Here is a 16,499-nt window from a genome sequence, read left to right on the forward strand (position 1 = left end):
CCTCATTTGGGTTGGAACTAGACATCACTCTAACTCAACATTTGGATATTTTTACTAAGAAAGCTTCCAGGAAACAGAACTCCAGGCCGAAGAGAGGAAGTTGTCTAGACAGTAAGTCATGATCGCAAGAGTTCAAGAAACTCTCTAGCATGTACCATGAGGATTGTATATTCAATTTGGAAAATAACAAATATAGTAAGAACAAAACAAAAGTGATGACAGTAATAATATATAAGAGAATAACAGCAGCAATAACAAAAGCTAGAAACCATATATACTAATATAGCAAGAACAATTTGAAAAACTTATGCATTGGATCCCCTTCAAATGATGATACAATGAAAAGAAAGAAAAACCAGCTTTGTTCTCAATATATCAAACATGAGTAGTACTGAGAAATGGTGATTGCATGAACAAAAGAAAAGTGATGCAGTAATAAGGAAAAAACAGCAGCAATAACAAAAGCCAGAAACCATATATACTAATATAGTAAGATCAATTTGAAAAACTTATGCATTGGATCCTCTTCAAATGATGATGCAATTAAAAGAAAGAAAATCCAGCTTTGTTTTTCATTACCAAGTAGAGAAGAAAATACAAATATTAGAAATAAAAACTGAGAATCAATAACCAATTAGAAATTAGAACTCTTTTCAATATATCAAACATGAGTAGTACTGAGAATAGAAACAAAATAACAACAAGTCTTCTTGGAAATATAACACTTTTGCCAATTTCACCGTCATGCCATCAGGATATAATAACAAGAGATTAAATTTGCATATTGCCATGTTTTGTGCGTGAAGCCATTGTTGTCTCATGTCCTCTTTCTTTCCCTCGCCCCTGTATAAAGTGACAAAAGTTTCTGTTAAAACTAAATGAAAAGATCAAAATCTTAATAAATCAAATCAGAGAAAATTTATAAAAATAAAATGATAAATTCATTTTCTATATATCTAATAGTGAGAATTACACACCAAGTAATAAGTACATGATTTATGTACAACGAAGAAAACTTCAAAATTTATATAACAAAGGATGAACTATCATAACCTAATCAAAGTAAACGAGAAACAAAGAGGACAGATAAAGTCATAGATAAGTTACTCAGAACTACATTTTTCACAATGTGCTTTTTAACAAGGGAAACAAGAAACAAGAGTTTGCAACCATAGTTACATATATCATGCCCTCGAATACAAACTATGGAGAAACTAGCATTCCAAACACTAATGTTATTAGACAATAGATGGGTTAATTATGTTCAAAAAATTCTCTCTTTTTTTGAATCAGAAAAATTCTCTCTCAAATGACATCATAAGGTTTGGTAAATAATGGAGTAGTTCATAATATCCCTTCTATAAATAGAGAAGATTTTAGGAGATAGGCTTTAGTCCATAATAACAGTTTTAAGATACTCGGTCGAAAGATTGTAATGACGAAAGAATCAAAGAACCATGGCTCTTATTTCATTAAACCCGAAAAAGAGTTATTGTTAGACATATAACTGTATCTGATAAGTTTCAAATTTACAGCACCATAATTATTCATAATACAAGTGGTCAACATCAAATCAAAATAACATAACATAACAATCCAAATTCAACCACTTTTTCTAGCATCTTTTTCATATGAATATGTAATTAAGAATTAGGAATTCATTGCAAAACATGTTGTCTGGAAAAGTAAGAATAAAAGAAGACTCTAAAGATAACTAGCCATGGTGATGTACTACATATATCCATACATACATTATTGAACTAGACTCTAAAGATCATTATTGCTCTCAGTTCACGATAACATTTGGTCAGTTTCTTAAACTAACGTGATTTTCTCTGACTGCAAAACTAGTTGAAATATGACAGGGAATGAATTCAACTGACATGCCAAATAATTAGGAGAAACACTTAAGATCAACTTCAACACATATAATAAAACAAATTTTTTTAAGCTGCCACTATAAAACGCTTCTTTTGCACCTTAGAAACTGCAACAAACCTCAAATTAGATGAAAAATATAACATATTAGATGACTAGTTTTTTTATACTAAACCATGCAATATTCCATCATCCAATTTCTTTCAAAAAGATGGATGTAGTATACCACAAATAAGCTTCATATTTACAAGTGATTCAAAAATATATAATGACCTATGATGACAGTTTACAAGTGATTCAAAAACAGGTACAGTGGTAAAATATCAGAGAAAAAGAATTCAGATGACATAGATAAAACCAAGACAAGCTAAGTGAAAGTTGAAACAAGTTTTAAATAGAGTTAACTACCTTCTCTTAATACCTTTCGAACAACCACCTCTGACTCCATCTCTGTTACGAACGCAACTCGGCAATCCACTCTGGAGGTGGCCAGAACAACTTGAAATATTCAGGATAATCCGACAAAGGTGAAGCCTGACCTTGATCCAAGTGAAAAACACTCATTTCACATTTCCTGATATTAAGATCGTGGAAGCTATCAGATGTACTATAGATGACACAATTCCCATTGGCAAAACCCAACTCGGAAGCAGAAGCAGAAAACGAACATCCATTCCCCAAGAACAAAACCTTATCTCCTAAATTCGCCAACTTGACCCACTTTTTCTTCTTCTCATCAAGCCTAAACATATCAATCCTAAACACATCAAACCATACCGGAACACAATAATTATTTTCATATCTATCCACTAGCAACAGCTCAAACTCACTACTCTCGACCAAGAATTTACTTTGCCCACCAAACACCGGCTCAGCGATCAAATGAGTGGTCAAATCCGGTCCAATCATGACAGTCCGACCAGATTTGTCTACCACACAAGGCCGCCCTTTGAAAACACAAGCATTTCCTCCATAGGAGTTTGACATGTTGGGGATGGTAGTCCAACTATCGTCCCCACAACGAAACATCATCACCGCCTGAGTGATGCCACAATGAGTGAACTCACCGTGAGTGACGATAACAGGACGTTGTTCCCCCGACAAACAGCAGCAACACAATGGCTAAAGGAACTCTGATATCCTCCAATCAGGTGGTGTATGTAGAAGTAGGACATGCAACCGAGAACTCGAAACGAGAGTTTGTTAAAGTCAAGCACATTATTGAAATCTGAAGATAAACTTTGGTCACATGAGAAAGGATGCCAGAGTTGAAGTTTACCTTTGAAATCAGGACCGATTCCGATCAACCAAGGGTTGAGAGATGGTTGGTGTTGTGGTGGTTTGAGGAGAAAGATGGCGTGTTTTAATTTTCCATTGGAATATGCAAACTCGATATAAATGTGTACTAATGGCATTCAAACCGTTTTTAGAAGTTATATAACAAAATAATTAATTAACATTGAAAATAGACATGCACATTAAGTATCATTATTAGTGATGAATGCCTATGAGGAACACGAAAGGAATAGCTTAATGGACCATTGACTTATTTCAAGTACTATATATACACACACTGAGATTTGTTTTGTCATAACAACAAAGATATCACCCTTTACATAAGAGGTAAGAATGATGGACAACCAATCTGCCAAAAATGTCACAAAATTCCTCATTCAGTTTCAAAAAGGTTTTTTTCCTTAAAAGATGCTATCTTTATCTGCATTTTCATTTTCACATGAGTTGAGGTTTTGCTATTGCTTTCTGGTGTCTTTCTTACGATTTTTGCGTTTACAAATACGGCTTTAGGGGAATATAAACCAACAGATCCACCTTATATTCATCTCTTGAGGCTTAAATGACATACCTATCACGTATGATACCATCCAATAGAGATATGTTTGATAACATACCTGATTTTGTAAAGACAATGTTTGCCATATTTGCTATCCTTTGTTCATGTTATGTAGCATTTGTAAGAGAAAAAAATGTTATAAATAAATCATTCCTATTAAGATTGTAAGCCAGACACAAAATTTGTTTGAGTTTTATGTATGATTGCTTTAAAATGTTTACACTTTTAAGTTGTAGTATCATGTTTTGTTGCAACCCATGAGTTTTTGAAAAGGACTTGCAATCATTGAGTTTTTTTTTTTAAAAAAAAAATATCTTCTTTTGTGTTGCTTAAGGAATTAATTTACTTCTTTTATTTTATTTTTGAATTGCTGGATTATCTACACTTTAGTGAGTTTACTTTATTCTTAAACCAATTATAATGAAACCTACAAACTATTTTAGGTAAGTTTTTATGATTGTGCATAATTTATCAAAAATCTAATGCTTATTCCTTCTCTTTTCTCTATTATTCTGTTTGTTAAAATTGAAGAGGTTCTTGCTTTGCAATGCTTAAAGGGTTTAATATACCTTTTTGTTGTTTGATTAATTTTTCATTTTTGTAAAATTTAAGGATCAAAATGCAAAATTTGAAAAATTATAACAATGAAGAAATTTGAAATTCTTAGCTTTTAGGTGTCATTCAAAATTCTCTAAATTTAACTTTAACAAAATACTTCATAAATTTCTATCATTTTGAAATTCTTTAAATTATTATCCAAATTCCAAATAATGGGATTCACCTAAAATTATTTGAATTCTCTCAAAACTTTACATGACCTCAAAACATTCCTCTGTTTAACATAATGTGATGAATTTCATTCGATTCCATCTCACTTAGATTAAACCTTGCTCAAACTCTTCTAATTTTGTCACACCATTTTAATCTGACCGTAATCAAATTAGATACAGGTTCTTTATGTTCACCACATTTCAAGTTTTTTTTTTTTTTTTTTAAATTATTTAGTGATTTCACTAGTTTAAAATTTCATGATTGTTCGTGTAATTATGTTGATTAGTTGTTATGAAATGACATTCTACTTTGTGTGTTTTTGGAGATTTGATGGGTTTGTTTAGATCACATGAAATTGCTGTTTTTTAATATATTTTTCTGGTAAATGATTTTCCTCAAAATATATATGTCTATACTTTGAAATTTTAATGAATGAAAAAAGAGAGGTTCAATGTATTGTTTACTGTTTACAGTGTGGTGAAAGATTCCATTTTTAGTTGTTGCTAAAAGTATTTTACTAAGGCATTATTTGGATAAACAACTTAATTAAGTGCTTATCTTGAAGAAAAAAACTTAATTGAATGCTTATAGTATAAGGTATTATGTATAAACTAGGCTTGTCTGGATTAAGTTATTTGAGATTGTCTACTAGCATAAGCACTGTGATACTGTTTGGGAGAACTTTGAAAACACCTTATAACTGTACATAAGTTGTTTCAAGCTTACTTTTATAAGTTTTTCAAGATAGTTTACACAAACAAATTATAGGAAAAAAACTGACAAGTTCATAAGCCGTTCTCAACATTATTGACAGTATAGTTTATGAAAATAGCTTATAGGAAAACAATTTAACTTTATTTTATATTTTGTTATAGGAATAACTTATCCATTAACACTTATCGTAATAAGCGCTTATGCTACAAGCTATAAATTAAGTTGTTTATCCAACTTATTTGACAGTATCAAGGATCAAATTGATAGACAAAATAAATAATGGAGGGATCGATTTGATAGTGAATAACATAATTTAGGGACCAACTTGATTTTTAACGAATAATTCAGGGATCGTTCAACAGTATAACAATTGGTGATGACTTTCATTTAAATTTATTTTTTTATTAAAAAAGTTAAAAAAAAATCGATCAAATCCGTCCGTGTAAACCTGGAAGCTGACTTGGAACTCCACGTCAGTGCTTAACGTGACATGTCAACACTGTTAACAACAAGACTTGACGGAGGGACTATATTGATTGACATTTATAAAATTCAGGGACGTATTGACTATTTTGGAAAATTTAGGAATGAAATAGACCGGTGCATGCAAATTTGAGGACCAAAATGCCTATTCACTCAATAGAGATGTGTTAAAAGGAAAAAATTGATAGAGAGTATCGCTAGCAACACTCTCTTTTGAACACTTTCTCTAATACTCACTCTTTTATTAGGTTAAATCACTGTGAGTCTACACGTTGAAAATAGAACCCACAGCGGTGGAACATACATTAATTTCATCAAATAAAAGAGTGAGTGGTAGAGAGAGTGTTCGAAAATGAATGTTGCTAGCATTCCTCTTTTCTCAGGAATTGAAGGGTTAACGCAAAAAATAAAATAAAACTATATATTTGGAAAAATCAAATTTATTTTTTTAACAAAAAATTGTTTAAAATAAAAATGGATAATTTTTTTTTGACAAAATAAAAATAGATACATGAAGAGCTAAAATTTTATAAATTTGACAAATAAGTAATTTAAATATTAAAAATTAAAATACACTAACGTAAATGAGCAGTACTAATTACAAGTTAATTTTCTTCTTTTAAAAATGACATCACAATCTAATTTGGAGCTGGTAGAATTTCCTTTGGCAAATAAAACTATGAAAGTAACACAGGTAGTAGTCCAACCCTTCACTCATTTTCTTATAAAAATCCTTTTGGATATTACATTGTGACAAACAAAATTTTATAAAACGACGGTTAATGTCACTTTAAATAATCATGATTTTTTTTAAGAAATAATCATGATTTATCTCTTCTCCAATTTAATAAAGAAACATAACATAAAGATCTTAAGAGTAAACTGAAAAAAGTTTAAACGTACATTAATTCAATTTCATAGATGTTCATTCTCAACTTTCAAGTAATATTATTTCTAACATTTCATTTTTTATTAGATGAAATGAAAGATATATGGATGAAGGATAAATGAGTATCGCTAGCATTAAAATGAGTATCGCTAGCATTATTCATAATTTCTAACATGTTATTCATGATTTTTTGAATATTAAAAAATATATTAAAATGAGTATCTCTAGCATTATTCATAATTTTTTGCAATTATATCTCATTATTTCACATAATTTTTTGCAACCAACGAAAAATACTAGGATGAAGGATAAATTTGTAAACACAATATTAAATTCAAATGGACCTAAAATGTTAGAACGAAAAGGGGAAAAGGGATTACGAAAACAACATCGTTGTACTATACATTAAAGGTCCATTTGATTTGCAAAAGGTAAATCCTAACAGAACAACACAAAACATAACAATACAAGATAAATTTCTAACGTATTAAACAAATTTTTGTCTTTTACAATATTTGGTGGACAGCAGATTATTTTATTATTTGAGGCAACTTGATTTTTTTTTCCTTCTTCTTTTCAAACACACCTAAGGAGACAAATATCTTTGCACCATGAAAAGAAGAGACTCATTCCATTGACCAATGAATCATAAGTTCATAACAAATATAAGCATGTCTATGAGCTTTAATACTTCTAAAATAATGCAAGTCTAACTCACCATCAAATTTTGAATAACAACGAACAAATAAAGATACTAGCAGAGTACATAAAGAGCTGTTTTAAATCTTCTTTATTTAAATTCAAACATTTTGAGTTCTGGACACCCCTTAGCTAGTCAATCACTCTTAACCTATTGTAAACCAACCCCTTGGAGAGGTAATGTTCTGCATCCAAAGTTGCAAGCACCCTGCACCAAAAACAAAGAAAACTCTTTTGAAACATAACCTAACTCTGATTATTAATTGTAATTATTGTAGATATTGTAAGACCAATAGGCAACAATAACTATCAAAGCCAAAGAAAGCGTAACACTTAATATTTTTACAACATGGTCATAATTGTATCTAGTTCAAGTACACATGACAAAGCAATGTGGAGATTCCCAATGCATGCAATGTATCCTCTAACTAATGAATATGTATTATCATTTTTCCGTTTCAAAAACAAACGTACAAAATAAATCAGCTTCAAATTTACAAATACAATTAAACAAGAATTTGGTATTTTGAATATTCATTGTCAACTTTATAAATGAGCCTAATGGAAGAAGTTTCCATCACAAGTAAACAAAGGTCATCAAATAATTAGGGGCAAAAAATTTTGCCAATGCCAAATTATAGACAACTCCTATCATGACATTTAAAATGTTCTTATAGTTCACAGTAAAAATTACTGTGATGATAACAAAGACAAAAACAGGTAAACATGAGAACCAAATTCTAAGGACCTATAAAAGCAAGGAGAAAGTGGTATGACACGTTATTACGACAAAGATGCTCAAGGTCAACATGCTTCCAAACAAATTTATATTGAATTCGTTTACATGTCACAGAAGAAAATCTGGGCCCAGCTAATTGAATTGATTGAAGGTGTTAAATTTAAATCTAATGGCATCTAAGCATGTACTATTCAATAATAATATATGCACCTTTAATGATCCATCACTTCTGAAGGTCCCTCAGAAACATCCAATTTTTAAAGGGAACTAGCATTCAAAAACATTATTGTCTTAGTGACTTGAGGTACTAATAATGTTGACTGAAGTTTTATGCTGAAAAGCGAGTTAAATCAGATACAGAATGGACGAATAACCTCAAAAACATATCCTTACAATAAATATCACGTTTCACTTGTCAGTCTCATACGTTATGCCATGGTTTGGGTTTAACTTCTAAATTCAGTTAATTAACTAATTCCTATGTTAGAAAAAAAAACATAGTTTTATATGAAAAAGTTAAATGAAGGCAAATGCCAATTTCACTTATACAAGAATGTATTCTTTAGGAAATCTCTGACCAAATATAAGATCATTTAAATATGAACTAGTTGCAAGATAACTTACTCAATTACAAAGGCAACTTTTGATAATCCACTCTGGAGGTGGCCAGAACAAGTTAAAATATTCAGGACAATCAGAGAGATGTGAAAGCCGACCTTGATCCAAGTGAAAAACACAGGTCCCAAGCCACATGTTTTTAAAATACAGGAAGTCGCCACCATCAGTAAAGACGACGCAATTTCCTCTAGGAACACACAAATCCGAAGCACAAGCAGAAAACGAACATTCATTCCCCAAGAACAAAACACTATCCCCTAAAGTTGTTAACTTCACCCACTTCTTCTCCTTCTCATCAACCTTAAACACATCAACCCTCATAGCATCATGACCCGGGAACTCGAAACAAAAACACTCATAAATGTCCACTAGCAGCAACTCTCCCTATCTCTCGACTAAGAATTTTTTGTCCCCGCCACCAACCAAAGGTTCAGAAACTAAGTGGACATTCGAGTTGTCCGGCCCAACCATAACTGTCTGACCATTTTTTTCGACAACATAAAGTCACCCTTTGAAAAGGCAGATGTCTCCAAATTTAATTGACATGTCGGGGATCACCTTCCAATTATCATTGCTAAATTTCAACAGTACTGGTTGAGGGGAAAAGATGAATTTGCCAAGAACAATAGGGTTTTTTCCATGGAGTGTGAGAATAGCGATCTTTTCAGGAGTGTATATGAAGTCAAAAGGAGATAGTTCAGGGAAGTTGTTGTCTATAGTGAACATGCATCCCAAATGGAGGAGGGAGAATTTGTTGAGGTCGAGCACGTTTGGGAAATGAAAAGGGTCACATGAGTCAGTTACAGATAGTGGATGATGCAGTTGGGTATTTCCAATTGAGTTTTGACAATTATTATCAACCAAGGGTGTAGGGTTTGTTCTTGTTGTTCCTGTTTTGGTTTGATGAGGAAGATAGTGTTTTTGGAGAGGTAACAAAATGAAGTATTGTCTTTGTTGTTAATGAAACCAATGTCGATGATATATGTGTTTGAGAATTTGAGGAGTGGGAACTGTAACGCCCACTTTGAAAGAGTCTAGAATATTCAAAAGTGTGTTAAAACTGATATTGGATACATTAATTATACAATACAGAAACGACATCAAGTCGAGAGTTTAGATACATCGACATCCAAAGTCATATGTTACATTATTACATCACCAAAGTTTGCCATACAAGGCTGTTATACCCTAATTTTGGACCTAAAAATACTTGTTCAATTCTTCTTTTCTTGCATTACAAGCCATTTGAACTGTCTCTGATCAATTACATCTTTCTCTGCATTTTATTTCAATATTACTGGCAAAATTCACATATAAGGGTATTTTAGTCATCTCCTGCATTCAACTCATTTTAATCCTTGAAAATTGTTTGAGTCTTTTAAATTGGTTAGAATAAGTCCTCATTTCAATTCTATGTCAAAATCCATTTTAAAATTGCATTTGAAGTCATTTTGAGTCAGTTTTGCCCTTAGGGGCATTTTAGTCTTTTCAAGTGTCAAAGCTCTGTTTAAACCCTTAAAATTGTCTCTGGGTCTGTTAATTTTGTGTGTATAAGTTCTTGCTTTGATTTCTTGTTAAAAATCCATTTTAAAATTTGTATCTGAGTCATTTTCAGTCGTTTTAGCCCCATGGGCATTTTGGTCATTTCACACGAAATTTCGGCAGAGAGAGGTTACTTTAAAGTACCGCATTTAGGCCATTGGTTCATTTTAGTCCGTTTTGTCAAATTTTAATCGTTTCACTTTACGTTATTTTCATTTTACCAATTTTAATTCAATTTTATTTTAAATTTCATTTTAACCCTAAAAATTCTAAAATTTGCATTTTGGTCCTTGTGTCATTTTATTTTAAGTCTTTGTTAATTTTAGGTCAATTTTCGTTTCAAGTTCCTTTTTTTTGGTCGATTACATTTTGGTCCCAGAAAGTCTCAAGTATTGCAAAGTAGTCCTTCTTTTGTCCAGGTCTTTTTTAGTCCTTTTTTTTATTTTGCAGGTCAGTCCCCAAAGTTCCAAATATTGCAAAAAGGTCCCAAAATTCAGAAATTGCCCAAGGCCGAGCCATTTTTCAGTCCAGCACAGGTGTCAAACGCTCATTGGATCAGAAGTCACAAGCTGGCCTATAAAGCATTGCCAACTCAGAATTTTTTAAGAAGAATAATCAATCACTCAGTGACACATCAACAAAAAGAGTCTAACATATTTTTTTCTCTCTCCCAAGTCACCACCGTAACAAACTCAGGAACCACCGTAACAAACTCGGTCACCACCGCAACAAACTCAGAAACCACCACACAAACTCAAATTCGTACCAGTTTTCGCAAAATTCATCATCAAACATTCAAAATCAACATGAATTTCGAGAGAATCAAAACCGAAGCATTCAATTCAATAAAATCCTTTTGAATTAGGATTGTTCTCAGAGATTTTCCACGAAAATCATCATCATCATCGAACTATCTTCCTTCGTATTCTTGCAATTCAAGTCTGAAGACGATCACAAGAAGATTTGAGAGAGAGAAGAAGAGAAATTGAAGCAAGTTCAAACCAGTTCGAAGAAGAAGAAGATTGAATACCGATTTATTTTCGGTTTTGAAGCTTACCAGAAGAGTCCAAAGCTCGCAAGGATCCACTTGTTCGAATCTCCAAGCACATTCAGATAAAAATACGAAAAATCTTCTCATAGTCATCATCGAAGCTTCGTATTAAAAATAATGGTGAATCCGAGTGAAAAGCTTGAAAAATTCGAACGAATTGAAAAACTGAAACCCTAGAACACAAAAATCATGAAGATTCACCGTTTACTTTTTAATTCAGAGTGTAAACTCATCATTAGCATAAGAAACGAATCAGATTAGGGTTTCAATTCCAAGAAAGCCTCAAAATCCAAAACGTTTCGAACTTGTGAAGGATTAGGATAGAATCCGTTCGATCGGTGTGGTTTGAAACGTTTCGATTCGACTTTCCTCAAAAAATATCAAGTTTAAAGTGATTCAAACGACTTTCTTCGAAAAATCTGGATTGAAACGTTTTAAACGGTGTTCTTCAGAAAACATCAAGTTTGAAACATTTCGAATGATTTTCTTCAGAAAAATATCCAAATCGAAGCGTTTCAAACAAAAAGTATCCAGATCGAATCATTTCAAACAACTTTCGTCAAGAAGTAGTAAGATCGAAACGTTTCGAACTGATTCCATGGAGAAATGCTTAGATCGAATCATTTCAAACGGTTTCCTTCAAAAAGCAACAATATCGAAACATTTCGAACGGATTCTCTTCGAAAAAGTACCAAGATCCAAAACGTTTTGCCCAAACTGTGTGGATGTGTGGTTTATTTGTGATATGTGGTTTGAATCCATGAGTGTGGTAGGAAGAAAATGGATGGAGGATGAGAGAACGAGGGAGAAGAACGGCGGAGAGGTTAGAAGATTAGGGTTAGAAATGAGCTTCTGTGTGTTGGTTTGTTTATATACCCCTCCCCAATCCAGTGTATGCGCGTCTCTGAAGCTCATCGTGCGCCCTCCTTGTGAGCCGTTAGATCTTTGATCTAACGGCTACTGTTAATCCTCACTTCAGTGGGAGCGTGTGTACCGTTTGATCTAAGGGTTTGGGTCTCTGGATCCATCGTGTGGCTCACATGGCTTCCTGAGACCCAAATCCAGTTGGTGCTTGGGCCTGGACCTTAGGTCTGGTAGTTTTCCTTAGTTCCTTAGGTTTTCTTGCTATTTTACTACTATGCTTTAATTTTTTACACCCCTGACTCACTTGAAAACTTTAATAAGCTTCCTAAATTTTTTATAGTTGCTTTCTTGTAATTTTTTGCAATTCTTGATCTGTTTTTCTGGATTAAAAATGTGTGTGGAAATTTTTCTTGTTAGTTGTTTGTTATTTTTTTTTTTTTGATAAAGTTTGTAGAATTTTACATTTTTCTCGTGTCTAAAATCCTTCAAAAATTCCCAAAAAATTCATGTAGGTTTTTTGATAATTTTGTATTGTTTTGTGATAACTTTTGCATATTAAAAATTGGTAAAAAAAAAATAAGGCGTTAATTTTCTTGCTATTTTGTGATATTTTGTGCTAAAATTGATGGAAATTTGCTTGATTCCAATTCCAAATTCTTGATGAACATTTGTGACCTATACCACTTAATTTCATCGAGTCTTAGCCACTGTTTTGTGTTTGATATTGCTGCATTAGTGTGAATCTTGATAGATTACTTAGTTTACAAGTTACTTGTGTAAATAAATAATGCAAATATGCCTAGTTTGCTTCCAAGATGTCAAATTAACCATGTAGCCTTAATTCCCATTCCAAAAATCTGATTCTAAACCTTTAAAAGTGTGTTGGAATGTGAGAATTATGGGTCATATGGTTCTTGCATCTTATGGGCAAATTTTAGTCATGTTTGCACTCATTTTGCCTTTATTTTAGTTTGTTTACTATACTTTGTGCTATAGGGTCTTTCTTGCTTTACTTCATTTGATATTGTCATGTGTTACTAACCATTTCATTTCATGTCTCATATTCTTCATAAGCATTCTCATCTCATCTCATATCCACCTTTAATTTCTTGCACTTTAATTTTTACCAAGGCTTAGTATGTAATAATTAGGACTTTTTGTACTTTACTTTCATGCAATTTTAATTCCTTGCAAGACCATAGAATGTAAACTAGGGCATGATGTAATAAGGACAATGGACTCTAATGATGTACACCGACACAAGCACCGACACATGCACACACATCACTTTAGATATATAGCTAGAATATGCATGTTTAGATGTATGTTTAGGATTGTATGTTTAGATGAATGTTTAGGCTTTATACTTAGAAAAATCATTTTCCAAAAAATATGAACAAACTTCACTCAAACTATTTTCTAAATAAACCTTGGGATCAAAATCCCATTGAATTTTCCTTTTTCATTTTCTTAATCAAATTTCAATGAAAATAATCATACTTGGCTTCTTTTGCAAATGACTAATTCAACCTCACAATTTCATAATCTCATGCCCTTGAGGCCTCTTTCTCTCATTCTTCAAAATTCCATTTTCAAACTTCAAATCAACCAACAAAAACAAAAACATCTTTTGAGAGAGAACTACGGTGGATTTGATCCCTTAAACGGGTACGTAGGCAAGGAACAAAATTCCTTCAATTCAACTAAAATAAAAATCCAAAAACATTCTTCTCCCTCCAATTCTTCACTTAGAATACCTTTAGGTTTAAATAAATACTTTCAAATAGCATTTAAAAATAAAGCGCGCGCGTAGAAATCAAAGACGGTTCCTATAGGATACTATAGTCGTTATGGGTGCCTAACACCTTCCCGTAGCGAAAACAACTCCCGGACCTCGATTCTCAAGGGTTTTGCTTACTTTTTCCCTTCCCAAGAAAAAATAAGATATCACCGGTTTAAAAGGTTCAAACGTAATCAATGTTTGACACCCGAAAACCAAGATAAAACAAAGGCTAGCTACAATAGTTCATAACTAAACATCTCATAATATAACATATACATCAACTATATGAACACCGAGTTGGTTCCACGCAAACACGATCAATCCAAAGCTTTTTCTTTACCTTTTGCTCGAGAACCCTGTGTACTTGAACAAATAAGGAGACGGATGAGACATAATGCCTCAGTGAGTTCTATCTAACCCCAGGCTAATGATAACCTCGGGGAAAGCCTATGGTTACCATGTGTCTAAAATACAACCTGGCGGATGATTATATGTGTATGGGGGATTGTATACTTAGACGGTCGTGCATGCTAGGGCCGTCATAAGATTCTTCTTACTTGTTATAAGTCTTGCTATCACTATACGTATCATGGCGGTTATGGCAAGTCTAATACCGCTATGCCAAGAAACGATCTACACATCAAGGCCTATTCATAACATAATCATGATACGATTCTAAGTTGGACGATTAGGGAAAACCTAAGATCGTCGTCGACGTAACTATCTTTACTTGTTCTACTACATAGCTTGAACGTATCTAACGTCGTCTCATAACCAAGTATAATTATGTTAGAAGTTAGCGTTGAACAATATCAAATCTGAGTTCATTTTACGAAGAGCCCCGGGGTGGAGTAAACCCGAGCACAATCCCTTTCTAACCGTTGGAAACCTATCTAAGGTATAACCAACGGAACTCCCTAAGTGACATGCGGGCCCCTTACGGCTAAACCCGTTTCACCTAATGGAAACCCCTTGAGACCAACCTAGTGTGGTTCTCAAGAGACACGACACCTACTTGTTATTTAAACATTCTTTGTGAATAAGATATCTAATTGCATCACGTCTGAACATAAATGAAATTCATGCGTACTGTTCTAATTTCTCGACATACTAGGCCAAGGCTCTATATTTATTCCCTTGTTAGTTCATGTCTATTCCATATACATATAAGGAGAGACTCTCTCTCTCTCTCCTAGGGTTTACCTAGTTGATTAAAATACGTGTTCCATATGTCTTCCCATTTCCCTTCAACCAAGAGATGTCTAGGGTTGCAATTACATGTTCAAGAAATGAGGGTTTTATTTTTGTGTTTACAATGAGTTTAATGCTAAACTCAAGTGGTACAAAGATGTCCCAACAAGTTACTAGAATCAGCCGTAGCGAAACATGTATGTTGTTTGCGAATAGCGAAAAGTCCAGAAACTTTCTAGACAATTTCGCTATCAGCGAAATTAATAATTTTCCATGCTGCAGGTTCGCTAATGGCATAGCTTGTTGGGAAATTTCGCTAATGGCTTGGAAATTTCGCCATTAGCGACTTTCTTGAGCTCAGACCCAGAATTTTAGAAAATGAGCTTGCCAACCCTCAATCATGAACTTGTTCTCAACTCTATACAACCAAAAAACAGGGAAACATAGGTATTGCAGAATACAACTCTTAAATTTCATTATCAAACATTATATTCTTGAATCTTAAGCATGGGAAATATTCAAGATTCAAGCTATTGCTTCCTAGCAAGATTATATCTCACCCCATGGGAAAGAGTTACTAGCTAAGAACTCACCTTGAATGGTTTTGAAGTTGCTTCCAAATTTCTAAACCACAAAACCCTAGAAATCACTACTTTAGGTAAAGGAATAATAGTTGAAATAGCTTGCTCCTATATGCACAACACTTGCAAAGACTCTTGCCTAAAGGATTCAAATGAAACTTGAGTGTTGAGGAAGAAAAAGGAACTGAGTTCCTAGAGAGAGATGAGAGCTCCAATGTTGTTGTTGACCTAGAGAGAGAAGCTTGAGGGAAAAATGAAGATTTTGGGGTCTAAAGCCTTTATATACCTTTCAAGTTCAAATGTCTAAAGTACCCTCATCTTAACTCGCGCACAAATCATAGTTAAAAGATAATACGTTTCTACATATTAAGCGGGATATTACAGGAACTTAAAGGGTAAAATTTTATGATGATTGGGGATGGAAGAAGAGTGCCAATTGGAACAAACATATCGAAAGTGAATGAGATCAAGTTCATTGTCGAGGCGTTGCGATATGAGATTGAGAAGATCCTTTGGGAGTTCAGACCAATCTGCCTCTGCCATGGATGGAGCTAGGTTTCTGATTTGTGTGGGATTGAGCTTTTGGTTCTTCTTATAAAGCTAGCGGCTCCTTCTTTTGAAATTTATGTGGTTTGTCTCACGTGGAAGCAAGGTGGCAGATTTTGACCAATAAATGAATATCGCGTATCTACATATTTTGCAATCTGTAATTTATGACGTATTACCACTGCGACCAAGAATCAATTAATGTTCAAAATTACTTAACAAGGAAGTATCTAGTAAAATCTGCATTAAAAAAAGTAAATAATATGAGAAAGTCAAATTTTGACCAAGCTTTTGAGGT

General features: G+C 33.1%; 1 protein-coding gene and 1 pseudogene across 1 annotated transcript; both read right to left on the minus strand.

Moving 5' to 3' along the window:
* Positions 1-627: 627 nt before the first annotated feature.
* LOC146936628 (F-box protein SKIP23-like) lies at positions 628-3,236 on the minus strand. Its single transcript, XM_085751346.1, has 2 exons — positions 2,287-3,236; positions 628-843 (listed from the first exon to the last, which is right to left on the minus strand). Exon 1 carries the CDS (start codon positions 2,908-2,910, stop codon positions 2,332-2,334), a length of 579 nt encoding a protein of 192 aa, XP_085607472.1. The 5' UTR covers positions 2,911-3,236; the 3' UTR covers positions 628-843; positions 2,287-2,331.
* A 5,413-nt stretch (positions 3,237-8,649) lies between these two features.
* LOC146936629 (F-box protein SKIP23-like) lies at positions 8,650-16,198 on the minus strand (annotated as a pseudogene).
* Between the last annotated feature and the right edge of the window lie 301 nt (positions 16,199-16,499).

The sequence above is a fragment of the Medicago sativa genome, chromosome 3, assembly GCF_051527215.1.
Source record: "Medicago sativa cultivar Bolivia chromosome 3, Bolivia_mono, whole genome shotgun sequence".
In the NCBI taxonomy this organism is placed as follows: domain Eukaryota; kingdom Viridiplantae; phylum Streptophyta; class Magnoliopsida; order Fabales; family Fabaceae; genus Medicago; species Medicago sativa.

What these genes read in the sequence shown, in the direction of transcription:
- LOC146936628 (XM_085751346.1), bottom strand. Translation starts at nt 2,910, where the DNA reads ATGATGTTTCGTTGTGGGGACGATAGTTGGACTACCATCCCCAACATG.